The sequence below is a fragment of the Dasypus novemcinctus genome, chromosome 14 (genome assembly GCF_030445035.2).
Source record: "Dasypus novemcinctus isolate mDasNov1 chromosome 14, mDasNov1.1.hap2, whole genome shotgun sequence".
Taxonomy (NCBI): domain Eukaryota; kingdom Metazoa; phylum Chordata; class Mammalia; order Cingulata; family Dasypodidae; genus Dasypus; species Dasypus novemcinctus.
This window is the reverse complement of record NC_080686.1, coordinates 44,379,094-44,395,106: the sequence shown is the minus strand read 5'-3', so window position 1 is coordinate 44,395,106 and position 16,013 is coordinate 44,379,094. Positions and strand designations below refer to the sequence as shown.

Below are 16,013 nucleotides of genomic sequence, written 5' to 3'. Positions count from 1 at the left end.
TCATTCTGATTTTGACAAATTTTTTCTTGCTTATTTTCATAGCTATGGATTTGTCATATTTATTTTGTTCAAGAACCAACTTTTGGTTTTATTGATTTTCTCTTTTGCATTCTATTTTTTCTATTTTACTGATTTCTACTCTTATCTTCATTATTTTCTTCCTCCTTTTTGGGGTTTAATTTGCTCCTTTTTTTTCTGGTTTCTTAATACTGAACTTTAGATTCTCAATTTGAGACTTTTCTTCTTTTCCAGTATAAGTGTTTAAAACTGTAAGTTTTTCTCTAACCACTGCTTTAGTTATATTCAATAAATTTGGATGTGTGGTTTCATTGTCACTCAATTTAACATAGGTATTTTTTCTGTTTTTCTTGTGATTTCTTCTTTGGCCTATGGGATATTTAATACTGTATTATTTTAATTCAGAATTCTTGAGAGATTTCTTTCTTTATGGGTCTTGTAGCAGTTTGATATGGTTATGAATTCTAAAAATAGATACCAGATTATGCTTTTAATCTAAGCTGTACCTGGGCATGACTGAGTTATGATTAGGGCATAGATAAAAGGCATTATAAAGAACAGTGTTGAGGGTTTCTGATGTTGGAGTTTGATGCTAAAGCCTTAAGCTGGAGCCCTGGGAAGTAAGCTCCCAGAGAAAACAGAAGCCAGCCCCAGGAAGAAAGGAAACTTGAACCCAGAGAAAAGCAAGCCCCAGGAATGTAGGAACCCAGGAAGCCTGAACCCTTGCAGACATCGGCAGCCATCCTGCTCCAAATAGACTTTGGTGAGGGAAGAAACTTATGTGTTATGACCTGGTATCTGTAAGCTCCTACCCCAAATAAATACCCTTTATAAAAACCAACCAGTTTCTGGTATTTTGCATCAGCACCCCGTTGGCTGACTAATACAGGTCTCTAGTTTAATTCCATTATGTTTGGAAAATATATTTTGTATGATTTCAGTATTTGTTTTGTAGCATAGCAGATGGTCTGTCCTGGAAAATGGTACATGTATACTTGAAAAGAATGTGCATTCTGCAGTCATTAGATGGTTTTATAAATGTCAATTAGGTCAAGTTGGTCAATAGTATCCCTACTGTTATAGAAGTATCATTCTTTATCCTTGCTGATTTTCTATCTACATGTTCAATTATTTTGAGATGTGTGTTAAACTGTCTGGCATAATTGTTGAATTGTCTCTTCCGTTATAATTTAGGGCAATTCATAAGTGATATATTTTTGAAGATACAATGTATTGAAACTTTACCATTATGAAATGCCTTTCTTTGTCTCTAGTAATTGTACCCTTGTCTTAAGGTCTATTTTGTATGATATTAATATAGCCCCTTGAGCTTTCCTGTGATTACTGTTTGCATGGTATATCTTTTGTCATCCTTTTACTTTCATCCTGTTTGTATCTTTCAATCTAAGGTGAATCTCTCTAGTAGTGGAGTCCTGGTCTTTTATATAGTCTGGCAGCTCTGCCGTTTACATCTGCTGTTTTGTATTTTGGTTTTTAACATCATTTTTGGTCCTCTGTTTCTCCTTTACTTTTGAGGTTAGTAAATATTTTTTAGCATGCATTTTGATTCCTCTGTAGAATTTTTTACTTCTGTTTTAAATTATTTTCGTTGTGACTGTTTACATATTATAGTATGCACCTGGTAAGTCCTTATACTTATCACAATCTACTTCTAAATAATATTTAATTCCAGTAACATATAAACTTGGCTCCAGTATACCACCTTTTCTTTCTTCTTCTTTGTGTTGTTACTATCATATATTTTACATCTGTTTATATTGTTAACCCAACAATATATTGCAATAATTATTTTTATACAATATTTTTCTTTGGGGGAAAAAAAAGATTGAGAAAAATTATTTCATAGGCCCTTTTATATTTATCTACATATTTATTGTCTCCAGCCCTCTTCTGTGCTTCCTATTGGTGCTGTTATCATCAGATATAAGTTTCCTTTAGCCTGAAATATTTCTTTTAGTATTTTTTATAAGACAGGTCTTTGTTTATCTGATAGTGTCTTTATTTTGCCTTCATTTTTGAAAGATTGTTTTGCTGGATATGCAGTTTTTGGTTGATAGGGTTTTTTTGTTTGTTTTTCTGACACTTTCTATGTGTCATTCTACTTCCAACCTCTGTTGTTTCTAATGGAAAGTCAGCCTTAAATCATATTGTTTTGCCTTTGCTGCTTTCAAGATTTTATATGTCTTTGACTCTCAACATTGTCATTATGATATATTGAGGTTTGGGTTTCTTTTTGTTTTTCATATTTGTGCTTCCTTGAGCTTTCAGACTGATAAAGGTCTGCATCAGATTTGGAAAGTTGTCAGCCATTATTCCTTCAAATATTTTCTGTCTTTTTCTCTCTTCTTTCTCCTTTTAAGATTTCCATTACATATATGTTTGTATGCTTGATGTTGTCCTACATGTGTCTCTACTGTTCATTTTTCTTCAATTGTTTTTTCCTCTATTTTTCAGATTGGATCATTTCTATTGATCTACCTTCAAGTACACAAGTACACTGATTGATTTTTCTGTCATCACCATTCTGCTTTGAGCCTTTTAGTAAAATTTTCATTTCAGTTATTTTCAAATATAAAATTTTCATTTGCTTCTTTTTGTAATTTCTATAGCTTTATTTTGAAATTCCTTATTTGTGAAGGCATCGTTATCACACCTTTTTTTGTTAAATATGTTTTTAGTTCATTTAGCATAAAATAATAGCTGTTTTGAAATCATTGTCTGCTAAAGACAATATCTAGTTATACTGAGATGGTTCTTATCGATTGCTTTTTTTTTTACTGTATATGCTTACACAAAACTTGTTTCTTTTCATGTGTTATAATTTGTTGTTGAATACTATACATTTTAGATAATATATTATAACAACTCTAGATTCTGATTTCTCCCTTCTGAGTGACTTGTTTTTGTTATTTTGTATATTTGTCTAGTAACTTGTCTGGAGTAAATCTGTGCTGTCTGTCTTCCTACAATGTGAAGTCACTGATATCTCTGTTTAGTTATTTTTATCTTGATCTTTTCAAAACTGACTTTCTTGAGATTATCCCTGATAATTGTTCAGCCAGCAATTGGTCAGGGATTATGCTTAAATGCCTCTACTAGTAAGGTTTCACTCTGCTAGGATCTTCATGGATCTGTGTATGGGCTGGGGAATACATATCAAGGTAAAGCCATTTTTAAGTCTGCCTTAACTTTTGTGTGTGTGTGGTTTTTGGTTTTCTTTGTGTGTGTGTTTTTTTTTCAATGTTACCTTCAAAAAATATGAGGTCCCCATATACCCCCCACCCCCTCACCCCACTCCTCCCATTCTGCTGGGTCCTCTCACATCTCCTCTACACATGAACGTAGTCTCTGTCAACTTGGATGACTTGGCCCCACTCTTGTCTTTACCACAGCCTTCAGTAAACCCAGAGCTTTACTGAAGAGTTTGACAACCCTGGCTATTTACTGATAAGCTTTACTGGAGAGCTATCAACCCTGGCTATTTCACTTCCGGGAACTCCATGTTAATTACCAGGAAGTCCCTTGTTTGCTCCAAACAGGACCAAGGTCCCCAAACTAGTATAATCACTCTCCTTCTCTCTTTGCTTGCTACTAAGATTAACACTTTAACTGACAACACTCCAGATCTTGAAACTCTTCAACAGTAGCAGCAAAGTTGCTGGTTTTCTTGGCCTGCTCTGAACTGATTGAACTATGGTCAGATAGGAAACATGTCCTAGATGTGGGTCTGCCCGTCTCTCTCAACTACTTAGACTAAATAGAGCTGTCTCCATATAAAGGCAAATGTTTAAGATTGTCACTGATTTGTTTCACATAAACATGTTCTCTTAAGTGAATCTGGTAAATGTTCTCCTGTTCTATTATCTTGGTAGCGACCTTTCAAAGTTCAGCATAAGTCAGAGATAGATGTTTTTTCTAACTTGAACATAGATATTTTGGAATCTCTATTAAATGTAATAGACCCAAAAAATGTTTATCATTAGGATGAAATAGAACAAGGATCAAAAACTAAAATTCATTTGGGGATAAAGAAGATAACTTTTTAAGTGCAGTAGCATAATAGATAGATAATACATGTCCTATCTAAAGGTGTAAAAGTCTATTGAAAATTTTAAAAAACTAGCCAAACAAAATATATCTTTGGTCTCCATTCATCCTCCTGGCTGCCATTTTGTCACCTTGTTCTAGAATTTCTTTGGAAAGTTGAAGTTCTATTTTAAGTGAATATTGGGTTGAAGAAGATAATTGCTCTTCATACTTTTTCCAGTTGAAGGATTCCATGATTATTTTTTTGTTTTTTATTTTTTCTTTTTCCATGATTATTTTTATTCCTTTAAAATATAGTATTCATTTTGTCAAAAAGACAGTTTTAGTTCATTGAAATTTTATTTGCCCTTTTACAAAAAAAAATGATCTTTTCAATGTTTTTTCGTTCAAACTATACTACTGTACTTTAGTATGTGTCCAGTTATATAAATGGATAGGGGGAAAGTGGAAGTAGATTTGAGCCAGGGTTTTCCAGCTTTCCCACTATTGGCATTTTGAAAAGGACAATTCTTTGTTTTAGGACAAGGGGCTGTTGTGTGCATTCAAGATGTTTAAGAGCATCTACCTACAAGATAGCAGTAGCTCCCCACAGTCATAGCAATGAAAAATATCTTCAGACATTGCCAAGTGACCTCTGAGGGGCAAAATTACCCCTGGTAGACAATCACTGATTTAAGTAAATCACCAGAGCAGTTTCTACACTCAATACTCAACAAAGTAATGTGGAATGCATCTCTTAGAACCTTTCTCTAAAACAAATATATTTCCCTAGAACTATACTTGAAATTAAATACATATTTGGACAATAAATTTGTGAAGAAATTTCATGCTAACCTTACAAGAAAGATACCTTTTTAATCTTTAATTCCTTAAGTAGCCTCTCATTTTAAGAAAAATCCAAAATGATATCTTATTCCATCTCTTGGAATATAAAATTAAATTTTTTAAGGAATAATGAAAGTTTTGATTCAGTAAATCCTGACTCTCACCTACTTTTCCCAGTCCCCTTTTGAAGACAGTCATTTCTATTTCATCATGTACATATACTAAAAGGAAGGATTAAGACTAGGGACATAAATCTAATCTACCTTCTTTAGGGGAAATTCAAATCTATGAGGCATATGGAGTTAACTAATTGGAAGAAATGAGATTTTACTCTATACTAGCATTAATGAATGCCTTGTAATTAAAAATGATTTTGAATCCAAATAATTAAAGCTGAAGTCTTTAAACCATTTATTATCCACTTAAATTTTAATCTTCATTAATTCAGCAAATTAAGATTTTTCTCATCTCTGAAGTTTATTGGCCAAATTTAATTTTCTCACTGCTAGGCTTGGAAAACCCAGAAAAGCAGCTGAAAAAATGCAGTCTGAATTGTGGTAAGTAATGGAATAGTTTTTAGGATCATTTGGTGGCTGACTTTCTAATACTGATGGAGCAGTATGATCCTATTACAGAAGAAAACTATATGTCACAGAGTTCTCCTTTAATTAACCTTATGATTAACTTTATAATACAGGTGTTTTGGGGGAGGAGAGGGATGATAGGAATCAGACCATTTTTACAGTCTCATTAGTAGAACTAAATAAATAATTCTGCCAAGATAATTCTTCCATTAACTGTTCTAAAGACAGGTCTCCTACTCCTATATATATATACCTTTCCTAAGGTCACATCCCATTATGGATAGTTTTTAATCTTTACAGAAACCTAAAGATTTATATATGGTATATTCCTAGGGATGGAATTGTTTGGTTGTAGGGTGTTCTCTTCAACTTTGTCACATACTTTCAAATTACTCCCCAAAAATCTTATGTTCACACTCTGATGAACAGTGTATTTTCCTTCAATCGCTAACATTTAGTAGTGCCAACCTCTTAATTTTGTCAGATTGAAGAGTATAAAATAGTATCTTATTGTTTTGGCATAATTTGCTAGCAGGTTTTGGCATTCTACATATTTTTAATAGCTGTTTGGGACTTTTCTTCTAAGAAATTCCTGCTCATATCCTTGTATGCTAAAGATACTGTCCTGAATTTCCTTTGAAAGTTTTAAGCTTTTACTTTTCCTATTCAGGTTCTTTAACTGGCCTAGTTCTTTCTGTATGGATGACAGATACCCCAACATCTTTATTGAAAAGTTTATATTTCAATATTCAATGATTTGGAATTCTTCCTCTGTCATATATTGTGTTTGTTATAAATGGGTTTGTTTGTGGTTATTCAGTAGTCTCTTTTTAAAATCTCTCTGCCCATATCAATACAGTGCTTATTACTGTGTGTTATAAATAATCAGTATCTGACAGGGCAAGGCCCATTGCTTTGCTTGTTCTTCAAAATTTCATTGGCCAGTCACTCTTCCATATGAATTTTAGAACCAATTTGTCAATTCCATGAAAAATCTGGTTAGCATTTTATTTAGAATTATAATACCTTTATTTATTTTTAAGGAGTTTGTCTTTACAGTATTAAATATTCCTATCAATAGCTATGTTTTTACTTAAGTCTTTTCAAAGGTCCTTCAATAAAGATTTAAAATTTTTCCCTTTAACTTTAAGGAAAACTGTGTTGATTTATTTTTATAGTTTTATTGTGTTGATTTATTTTTATAGTTTTATTGATACCTTATTTAGTGTTTCATTATATTCTAATTATTGCTGTTGTATCCTTGACTTTTGTATATTTATTTTGTATGTCACTTTCTTGCTGAAATCTCTCATTATTTTATAGATCCTTTTGAATTTTCTATATAGGTCAATCCTATTCCCAGCAATACTGACAGTTCCGTTTCTTCCTTTCTAATTCCTCAGTATCTTTCATTTCATTTTCTGTATTATTGTGCCGGCCTACATCTCCAGCATGAAATTAAGAAGCATTTACAGCAGGCAATGATTCTATAGTTCACCATTGGTTATGGCATTTTCTGTAGGCTGCTGGAAGTTGTAATTTATTTCTGTTTGTTATCTGTTTTTCTTTTTAGGATAAATAGAAGGTAACTTCTATTTCTAGTTTGCTAAGTGGTTGTGGTATGTGTATGTATATGTCAGAGAGAGAGAGAATGAATTCGTAATCCTTATGCTTATGTCTATAAGGTGATCATAAGGCTTTTCTTTTTTGATCTGTTAGTGTGATAAATTATAGTCATAGATTCTTAAATGATAAAACATTTATTTAATAAATTCAGCACAGTCCTCCTTTTAAATGTTGGATTTGGAGTGTAATGATTTTATTTAGAATTTTTACACCTATAATTTTCCTTCCTATTGGATTTTGTGTCAAGATTATACAGCTCCTAAGATAAAGTCAGGAATATTCCTTCTTCTTCTGTTTTCCACTACTATTTGAATAAGATATATTGTTTATTTTTTTGAATGTTTGGTAGCACTCACCTCAATTAATCTGAGTCTGATATTTGATTCAGTTAATTCGTTTTGGACTCGATTTTTAATATTATTTTCAAATTTTTCAATGTTTACAAATATGCTACTACTAAGCAACCAATCTCTCTCTCCCATCCCCTATCCCCTAGTAACCTCTAATCTACTTTCTGTCTATGTATTTGCTCTTTGTAGATATTTTACTTAAGTGAAGTCATACAATATTTGTCCTTATATACCTTGCTTCTTTAACTCAGCACAATATTTTCAAGTTTCATCTATATGGCAGCATGTCTCAGAACTGAATTCCTTTTAACAGCTGAATAATATTCCATTGTGTGTATGTATCACATTTTGTTCATCTGTTGGTGGACACTTGGGTTGTTTCTACCTTTGGCTATTGTGAATAATGCTCTTATGAACATAAATTTACAAATATCTGTTTGAATCCCTGTTTTCACTTTGTTTGTATATATACCTACAAGTGGAGTTGCCTGTTCATATGAAAATTCTACATTTGACTTTTTGAGGAACCACCATACTGCTTTCCACAGTGGCTGCACCATCTTACATTCTGAAATGGCTATTTACAAAGGTTTCAATTTCTCTGCATTCTTTTGCTATTTTCTGCTATTTTTAGTAGTGGCCATTTGTGTGGGTGTGATTTAACATCTCTTTATGGTTTTTATTTGCTTATCCCTAATGGCTAATGATTTTGAGAATCTTTTCATGTGCTTATCAACCATTGAATTTTTTTTTTTTTTTTTTTTTGAGGTCCTGGGGCCAGGGATCGGTCCCAGGACCTTATATGTGGGAAGCTGGCACTCAACCACTGAGATACACCAGCTCCCCAACCACTGATTTTTAACAATTTATTCCATTTCTTGAATGGTTATACTTTACTCAGATTCTCTGTCCCTTTAGTGATCTATTTTGTTAATTTTCATTTTTCCAGAATATTCACCATTTGGTATAGGTTTAAAATATTTTGACCTAATTTTTAAATCTCTTAATGTGCCTTTAATTATAAATCCACTTTCAATCTCATTATTGTTTGTAACTACTTGTTTTTCTTGGATTAGGCCAATTTAATAGACTTTGCAAAGAACCATGATTTTTGCTTTCTTGATTTTCTTGATTCACTAAGTTCCTCTAGCTTTATTAATTTCTTCTTTCTACTTGGGTTTACTCTGTTATTTTAATAAGTAGTATATTATCATTCATATTTTGTAATGTTCTAGCATGTTTTTAATTTTTTTCCTTTGTATTTGACTTCCATCTGTTTGCATTTTGTCAGAATATGTTCTCTGTGACACTGATACTTTGTTATTCTGACAGAGCTTTGTGATGTTACAATCTGCAGATACATGATAAAGTTTCTAAATTTTGAAAAGAATGTTTTTTTATGCTCAGGGTTCACTATATATCTGTCAGATTAATCTTATTGGCTTGTTAAAATCTTTTAAATCTTCACTGATTTTTTCTCTCCTCACTTCGTTCATTACCAGTAGAAGTATATTGAATTCACTCATTATGGGTGTGAAGATGTTAAATTCCTCTTGTAATTATGTAGTTCGAATATTCTTGGTGAATTATCACCTGTATTAGTAGATAGTGCTTCTTTTTGTGCCTAATAATGTTTTTTACCTTGAGATCCATTCAGTCTTTTTTGTTTTTTAAGATTTATTTTTATTTCTCTCCACTTCCCCACCCCTCCTCTTCCCTCCCAGTTGTTTGTGCCTTGTGTCCATCTGCCGTGTGTTCCTCTGTGTCCGCCTGCATTCCCATCAGCAGCACCAGGAATCTGTCTCTTTCTGTTGCATCATCTTGCCGGGTCAGCTCTCTGCGTGTGTGGTGCCATCCCTGGGCAGGCTGCACCCTCCTGGCGCTGGGTGACTCTCCCTACCGGACGCACCCCTGCGCGCAGGGCTCCCCTCTGCGGGGGACACCCCTGCATGGCACGGCACATGCTGCGCACATCAGCACTGCGTGTGGGCCAGCCCACCACATGGATCAGGAGGCGGTGGGTTTGAACCCCGGACCTCCCATGTGGCAGGCGGATGCTCTATCCATTGAGACAAATGCACTTCCCTCCATTCAGTCTTATCTTAATAAAACTACACATTTTTTGTGGAAGAGGGTAAAAACAGATTTGCCTATTGGCTTATAAGTATTTTTCTACCTTTTTATTTTAAGAGTGTGTTTCTTGAAGATATCATAGAGGTAGATTTTGGGTTTTTCAATCCAACCTGAAAATCTTTGTCTTTTAACTGAAGAATTTATTCTGATGTTTATACTAATACTGATATATTTTTTCTACCATTTTATATTTCATTTTTACACACCCTCCTGTTTTAACTCTTTTTTTTTCTCCTTTCCTTTCATAGATTTAATTACGTTTTCTTTTTCACTGTCCTAGTATCTAAGTTATATATTCAGTGTCTTTTTTAATGGTCATATGTTATGCAGTTTAATACTTCATAACCAATATTTCAACTATTTCAGCCCTTCCCAAAGTTAGCCATTTTTGTGTTTTATACAGTTTTATGCTTATTTTGATTTACCTACACATTTGACTCTTTCTTTCCTCACCATTCTTTCTTTCACCTTACTCTTTCCTTTGGTTTTCTCTTAACTTCTTTTTCAAGTACATAATCTAACCATTTTCTCAGTAACAGTCCTTTGGTGCTGTTTAGGCTTTTAATATCTGAAATTTTTTTCTTCTTGCCCTCATTCCTGAAATATTATTTAGCTCAGTATAGAGTTCTATCTTGATAGTTATTTTTCTCAAGGTGGGTGGGACTGAAGAAAGAGAACCAAAATAGCAGAGACCTTAAAAAAAGATGAGGATAGACAGCAAATTTTTTAAGTTGTAGACATATTGTTTTGATTATCCATTTTCCTTGACTCTTCAGTATTGCTCTAGAGAAAGAGGCTGCATAATTAATCTTAGCCTTTTACTTCATGTATTTGAGTTTTGGATTTTGTTTTGTTTTGTTTTAGGCTTTCTGTGAAACTTTAGAAGAAACAAACTACCGTTTACAGAAAGAGTTACTTGAAAAACAAAAAGAAGTGGAATCACTGAAGAAACTGCTCAGTGAGAAACAACTTCATATAGACACTATAGAAAACACAATCAGGTGTGTTGTGATACTTGCATTTTTAATCTGAATAGTTCAACTTTTAATATATGAGTTAATGTCCTTTGTATTTTAATACAATTTAGGAAATTTCTGATTACAAAAGTTGTAGGCCCTGCCTTTTGGATTAAGGAAACTGTCTTTTGATTATTTATTTAGGAGACTGACCATTTGAAGGATAGGAAACCTCAGGAAAATAACCTCTAGCTACTCAACAAGATAAACATTATTCATTTTCACCTATTTAAATGTTATCAGGGAGTGGATATAGCTCGAGTGGTTGAGCACCTGTTTCCCACATACAAGGCCCTGAGTTCAATCCCCTGTACCTCCTAAAAACAAACAAACCAAAAAAAACCAACTGTCATTGGGGAGTGGATATAGCCCAGTAGCTGAGCACCTCTTTCCCATGCACAAGGTCTTAAGTTAATCCCTGTTACCTCCTTAAAAAAATCAAGCAAAAACTTAAATGTTATCTTTGTTTCTGGGCATTTATGCCAACTTTTCACATGTAGAAGCTTTTGGTTGTCTTTTGTCTTTTCATCAGCATATATTGAATTCATGATAGAATCATTTTGAATTAATCATAATTGCTAATTTCTCTGCTGACTTCTAATTCAGCAATTTATTAACCAAGTGATTATATTAGACAATTAGACATAGCAGCTGAAGACTACTAAAGCCACACTACTTAAAATAGTAAACATATGCATGTTTTATTGATGGAAAATAACCTATTACTGAATTTACTTTTAGAACATTGTCTTTACAATCAGAAGAATCACCGCACGCATCAGGAACAGAAGGTGGACAGATCCTAAAGGTGGAGACCTCTACACCTAAGGCTGAACAAGTTATCTTGGATGACAAATCTGGGTATATAACAGTTTATTATAGCCTAATCATTTGAATAATTGGAGTGAAATGGTTCTAAGTTATAGAATATTTTTTATGAACTCAGTTTTATTTTATCACAAATCTACTGAGCAAAGAAAGAACTGTAGATATTCTAAGTTCTCCCTAGAGAGCATCCAGATTGTAAGCCATCACTTTCTTATTATTTATTTTGAAGCTATGTCTGAATTGACTATGCTCTGACTCTTTCATGAATTCTGTAAATCTTGGCAAATTACTTGAATCTCCCCTAGGATCCCCTTTTGGCCATTTGAAAAGGGTATGCTATAATAGCAACCACTCTGCCTACTAATAGAAATACTGAAAAAACAGTATATTTGAAAGCACATAGAATTTTTATTGCATATAAATCCAGAGTAATTATTAATACTTTCGTGGTAGTGATTAAGAGAACAAATTTTAGAATAAAGGTAATTACAAACTCGATTTCTATAGGTAAATGGTAGTTTCGAGAGCTGAAAAAATTAAATTATATATATGAAGGTGTTATCTGGCAATGAAAAGTTAAAGATATTAAATTTTTGATTGAATATTTAAATATTTAGGTTAAAGGTAAAAGATTTTTTGATGGTAATAGTGAAGTGAAATAGCATGTCTCCAATCCCTTCATTAGATGTGTTTCTCTCTCTTTTTTTGGCAGAGTTGATAATATGCTATGCATAAATTTTAGTGAACCTGAAAATTCTGTATCGGATATAGAAGTAGCAGAAGTGGCATATAATGCTGAAGAAGACTAATACAGTGCAAGCATTTTCTTCTGTTTTGGCATTTCAGCAAACTTAGAGTGGCAAATCATACTTAAAAAAATAAAGACTGAAGCATTTACAGAAAAAGTAATGCACATGTGTAAAGTTTACATTTAAAAAAATTTTAATTTATTGGAATAGGAAATTTATTCACAGCAGCTTTTGTCTTTTTTTCCAGCCTTTGTATTTAATGCACTAAAAAAAATCTAGTTATAATTCTATCACCAAGACCTACATTCTTCAGTACTGTACATAAATTATTATCGTGTTTGCCAATATATTGCTCCAAACTAATGTGTGTGTGTGTGTATGTATGTGTATATATAAATATGAATTTTTAAATAATATTAGTCAAATGGAAATTAATTGCATGTTGCTATCTGGATGATATATGCTTGTATTTCTCACATAATATATTTTCATTATTGGTTTCAATTAGTTGCCAACCATAGTAAAGATAAAGATGAGATTAATTTTAAATGTTGACATTTTTACCATCTCTAAATAAAAATTGCTCCTTTGGAATGTTAATGCTATTTAAAAGAGAATGACTTTCTAATACCAAAGTAAAACTATTCAAAAGAGCTGTAATCAGTGGTAATGTGATAAAATAGCCTTGATTTTAAAAACTAATTCATTAATATCAAGGTATTATAATAAGTGTCATAGCTTATTATAATGTTTTACTTGTTTATTTTCCATATAATATTTATCTTCAATCTTTACCTATTGAATCCGTGAATTTGCCTTTCTCAGAATACTACCTCTTTTTGCTAATCAAGGCATACTCTTTTGAAATTGTAAAAAGTTTCTGAGCAGATTAAGGAGTTATACAAAAATGAAAACAAAATAAAAAGCCATATATACTGCATAGTTCCTAATTAGGTTGACTCCTGGCATTACATTTTTATTTCTATATATGTGACGGTGTTGCTATAATGTATTGTGGCTGATTTTCTTTTTAATATATTTAGCCAAGTGATGCACTTTATTGTAATTAAACCTTTTGTGCCAAGTTTCATTGGTGAATTTTTTTTAGTAAGTGGAGTGAGAAGAAAGAATTATGTAGTGCCTTTAATATTTTACTTTTCACAGAAGTCTCTTAGGGTCTGGGAGCTTTATGAAAAAATATTTGTGTTTATTTCAACTTTGTGTTTAGATACTGTAAGTGCCTTGTTTATTTTCCATAGTTTGAGGTTACTCATTTATTTTCTGTTTCTACTGTTTTACATATGCATTATAATCATGCTAGCATTTTGAAATTTCAGTTGGTATATTGAACTGCTTATACTTTCTAGAAACTGAAGGAAACTTACTGGGGAAATAGAGTAACAATCTCCAATTTTTTTTTCTTACTATCTAAAAGTTTATCAGTATCCTAGTTTACCTAATATGTGGTTGTTATAAATTTGGACTGACGTGAATTAACACGCCCAATTGCTGTTGTTAAACTTGGATCTAAAAAGGAGACTTTTTTTTACCAAAGTACCAAAAAATTTTTAGTTTTTGTCAAAATACACAGGTATGCCCTGACTCAGAACATTTTCCACAAAGTATGTTAGAAATGTGTTTACTGTACTTGGAGATAGAAATAAATAGAATAAACTGGCCTGCTTGTTCACATATAAAATAATATTCCAGATCTTTGGAGAATTTAAAAAGAACAATCACTTAAATTGATTAATGCCATTTACAGTCTAGTAAAACAAGATGTTTGCCAAATTCCAAGTATTTTAGTGCTACATGTCTGCTTTAGAGTGAACCACACTCTGACCTTTCAGAAGACTATATTTGAAGTTGGGGTGGGGATGCTAATTAGGTAAAGCACTATTATTTATATTTAGAATTTACTTATTTTACTTTCATAATGCATTTTATTCCCAGTATTATATTCATATAATAAATTATTCTTTTCAGTACAACAGAAGCTATGTCGTTGTTCATTGTTGAATACCACTTCCTCCTGCTTCAATTTCAGTGTTCTTTTCCCTATCTTCCATTATTGTAAATTGAATTATTTAAGGGCTGCAATTTATAGATGTGGAATGAGTCTGTGATTCTTTTTAAGATTATACTTTATTTTACTGATCATTTTAAGTCTCTGTGAATAGGTACAATGCACTTCAAATGTAACCAATATTAATTAAAAAGTGAACATAACTGAAAAAGAAAAACTGTTGTGATGATATTTAACTTAACCATTCAAAATTTAAGTTCATATGTAGGTAGTATAACCATGATACTTGGCATTTTAAAATGTCTTTTATTATTTATTTCAAATATATATCTTTATGTATTTAAAATGTATTTTATCTGTCTTACACTGAGATGAGCCTTTTTAAAGCACATTTAGAAAACTGTATTCCTCAAATAAATAATCTACGTAGTCTAGTTAAACTGTTGGTGATATTAAAAGGGAACAGTGGCCTAAATCTAAAAACAATTTATGTTTGTGGTTTTGAAATGGATTTTATAATTTATGGTGTTAGAGGACTTTTAAGATTATTAAAAACCAGTTTGCATTACCAACTAGTAGAAAAAGGAATCTAAATTTTATCCTCTGGGAGATCATCAGAGAGCTATGTATTGAATCCACATTTCGGCTCTTCATAGAATTGCCTTTGCTGTATTGCACTTTGCTGTTTTGCATCTATGCTATTGGCTTCTTTTAGCCAAAAAAAAAAAAAATCATCAAAACGTGTGTTTTCAATACCTGAGTTTTTAAGGCTATTGGCTATTATATCACATAGTAGACCCTTTATAAGGACCCATGAGAGAAAATTTTCTTAGCTCTCAGTACTGGTAAATTCTGTACTTTTCCTAAACAGTTGATTTTGTTTTTATCCTAAACACTCAATTACTCTGTAAGATCTTATCTTTGTTTTTTCTTTTGTGCAGCTCTAACCTAATTAGAGTTCACCTCCAGCTATTGTACTGAACCCATGGACTATGCTTTTGTGTAGTAATCATGACTTTATTTTTTTTTTCTACCTTTTTCTCTCTTAATGCTAGTTTTCTTCTCTTTTTATTTGTTCTGATAGTCTCAGACTCAAATCTGAGATTACATTTAAGTAAGAATTGTAATAGCCTTCTACTTGCTCTAACACAATTATGGCCACCATTAAATGAGGCCAGTAATTAAAAAAGTTAAATTACTATTCCCTTTAAAAAAAAATGTCTTAAGCAAGATCAGTAAATATGAAATGCAAACTTAGAAATGCTAGTTATTGGTAAACTCTGAGGAGTGTTTTTGGCCAGAGTGAGGACTTGAGACGTGTAAAGGAATCTGTGATATAAAACTCATAGTTTTACTGTTGTTAAAAATCTTGTAATGCTGTCTTGCCTATATTATTACCAAGTCTTTCCAAATCATTTGACCTAGGTTTCTTAGAAATGGTATTTTGCACTTATTTCATGTTTCATGTAATATTAATAAACATGTTTAAATTTTGGAATTTGGAAACAAACAAAACTGACTCTTGATAATCATACAACCCACTTGGGGAAACAAGAGTATGTAGGTATTCTAAAAAGGAGGCAACTAGTCACAGCCTTCAGAGTGTCGTGGGGGTCAGTGGGTGTATTTGACATAGAAAGTGGAGAACTTTAGCAGGTCATTTAAATGTGTATTCTGGGGTTAGGTGGAACCTTGAATCTATGCAATTCTTTTCATTTCCACTGCCACCACTCTGGTCCAAATCACCAAAATGTCTTAAAATGAACTGCTGCAAGTCATTTAAACGGATC

At 32.3% G+C, this 16,013-nt stretch overlaps 1 protein-coding gene across 1 annotated transcript in view; it reads left to right on the top strand.

The window, feature by feature from the left end:
- The window catches only part of SNX16 (sorting nexin 16), a 54,898-nt gene extending 39,160 nt beyond the window's left edge, over positions 1-15,738 (top strand). The window contains exons 6-8 of the mRNA XM_004479117.5: positions 10,469-10,605; positions 11,362-11,481; positions 12,161-15,738. Coding sequence (XP_004479174.2) covers positions 10,469-10,605; positions 11,362-11,481; positions 12,161-12,257 — 354 coding nt within the window. The 3' untranslated portion in view covers positions 12,258-15,738. The remainder of the gene's footprint in view (positions 1-10,468; positions 10,606-11,361; positions 11,482-12,160) is intronic.
- Positions 15,739-16,013: the final 275 nt, after the last annotated feature.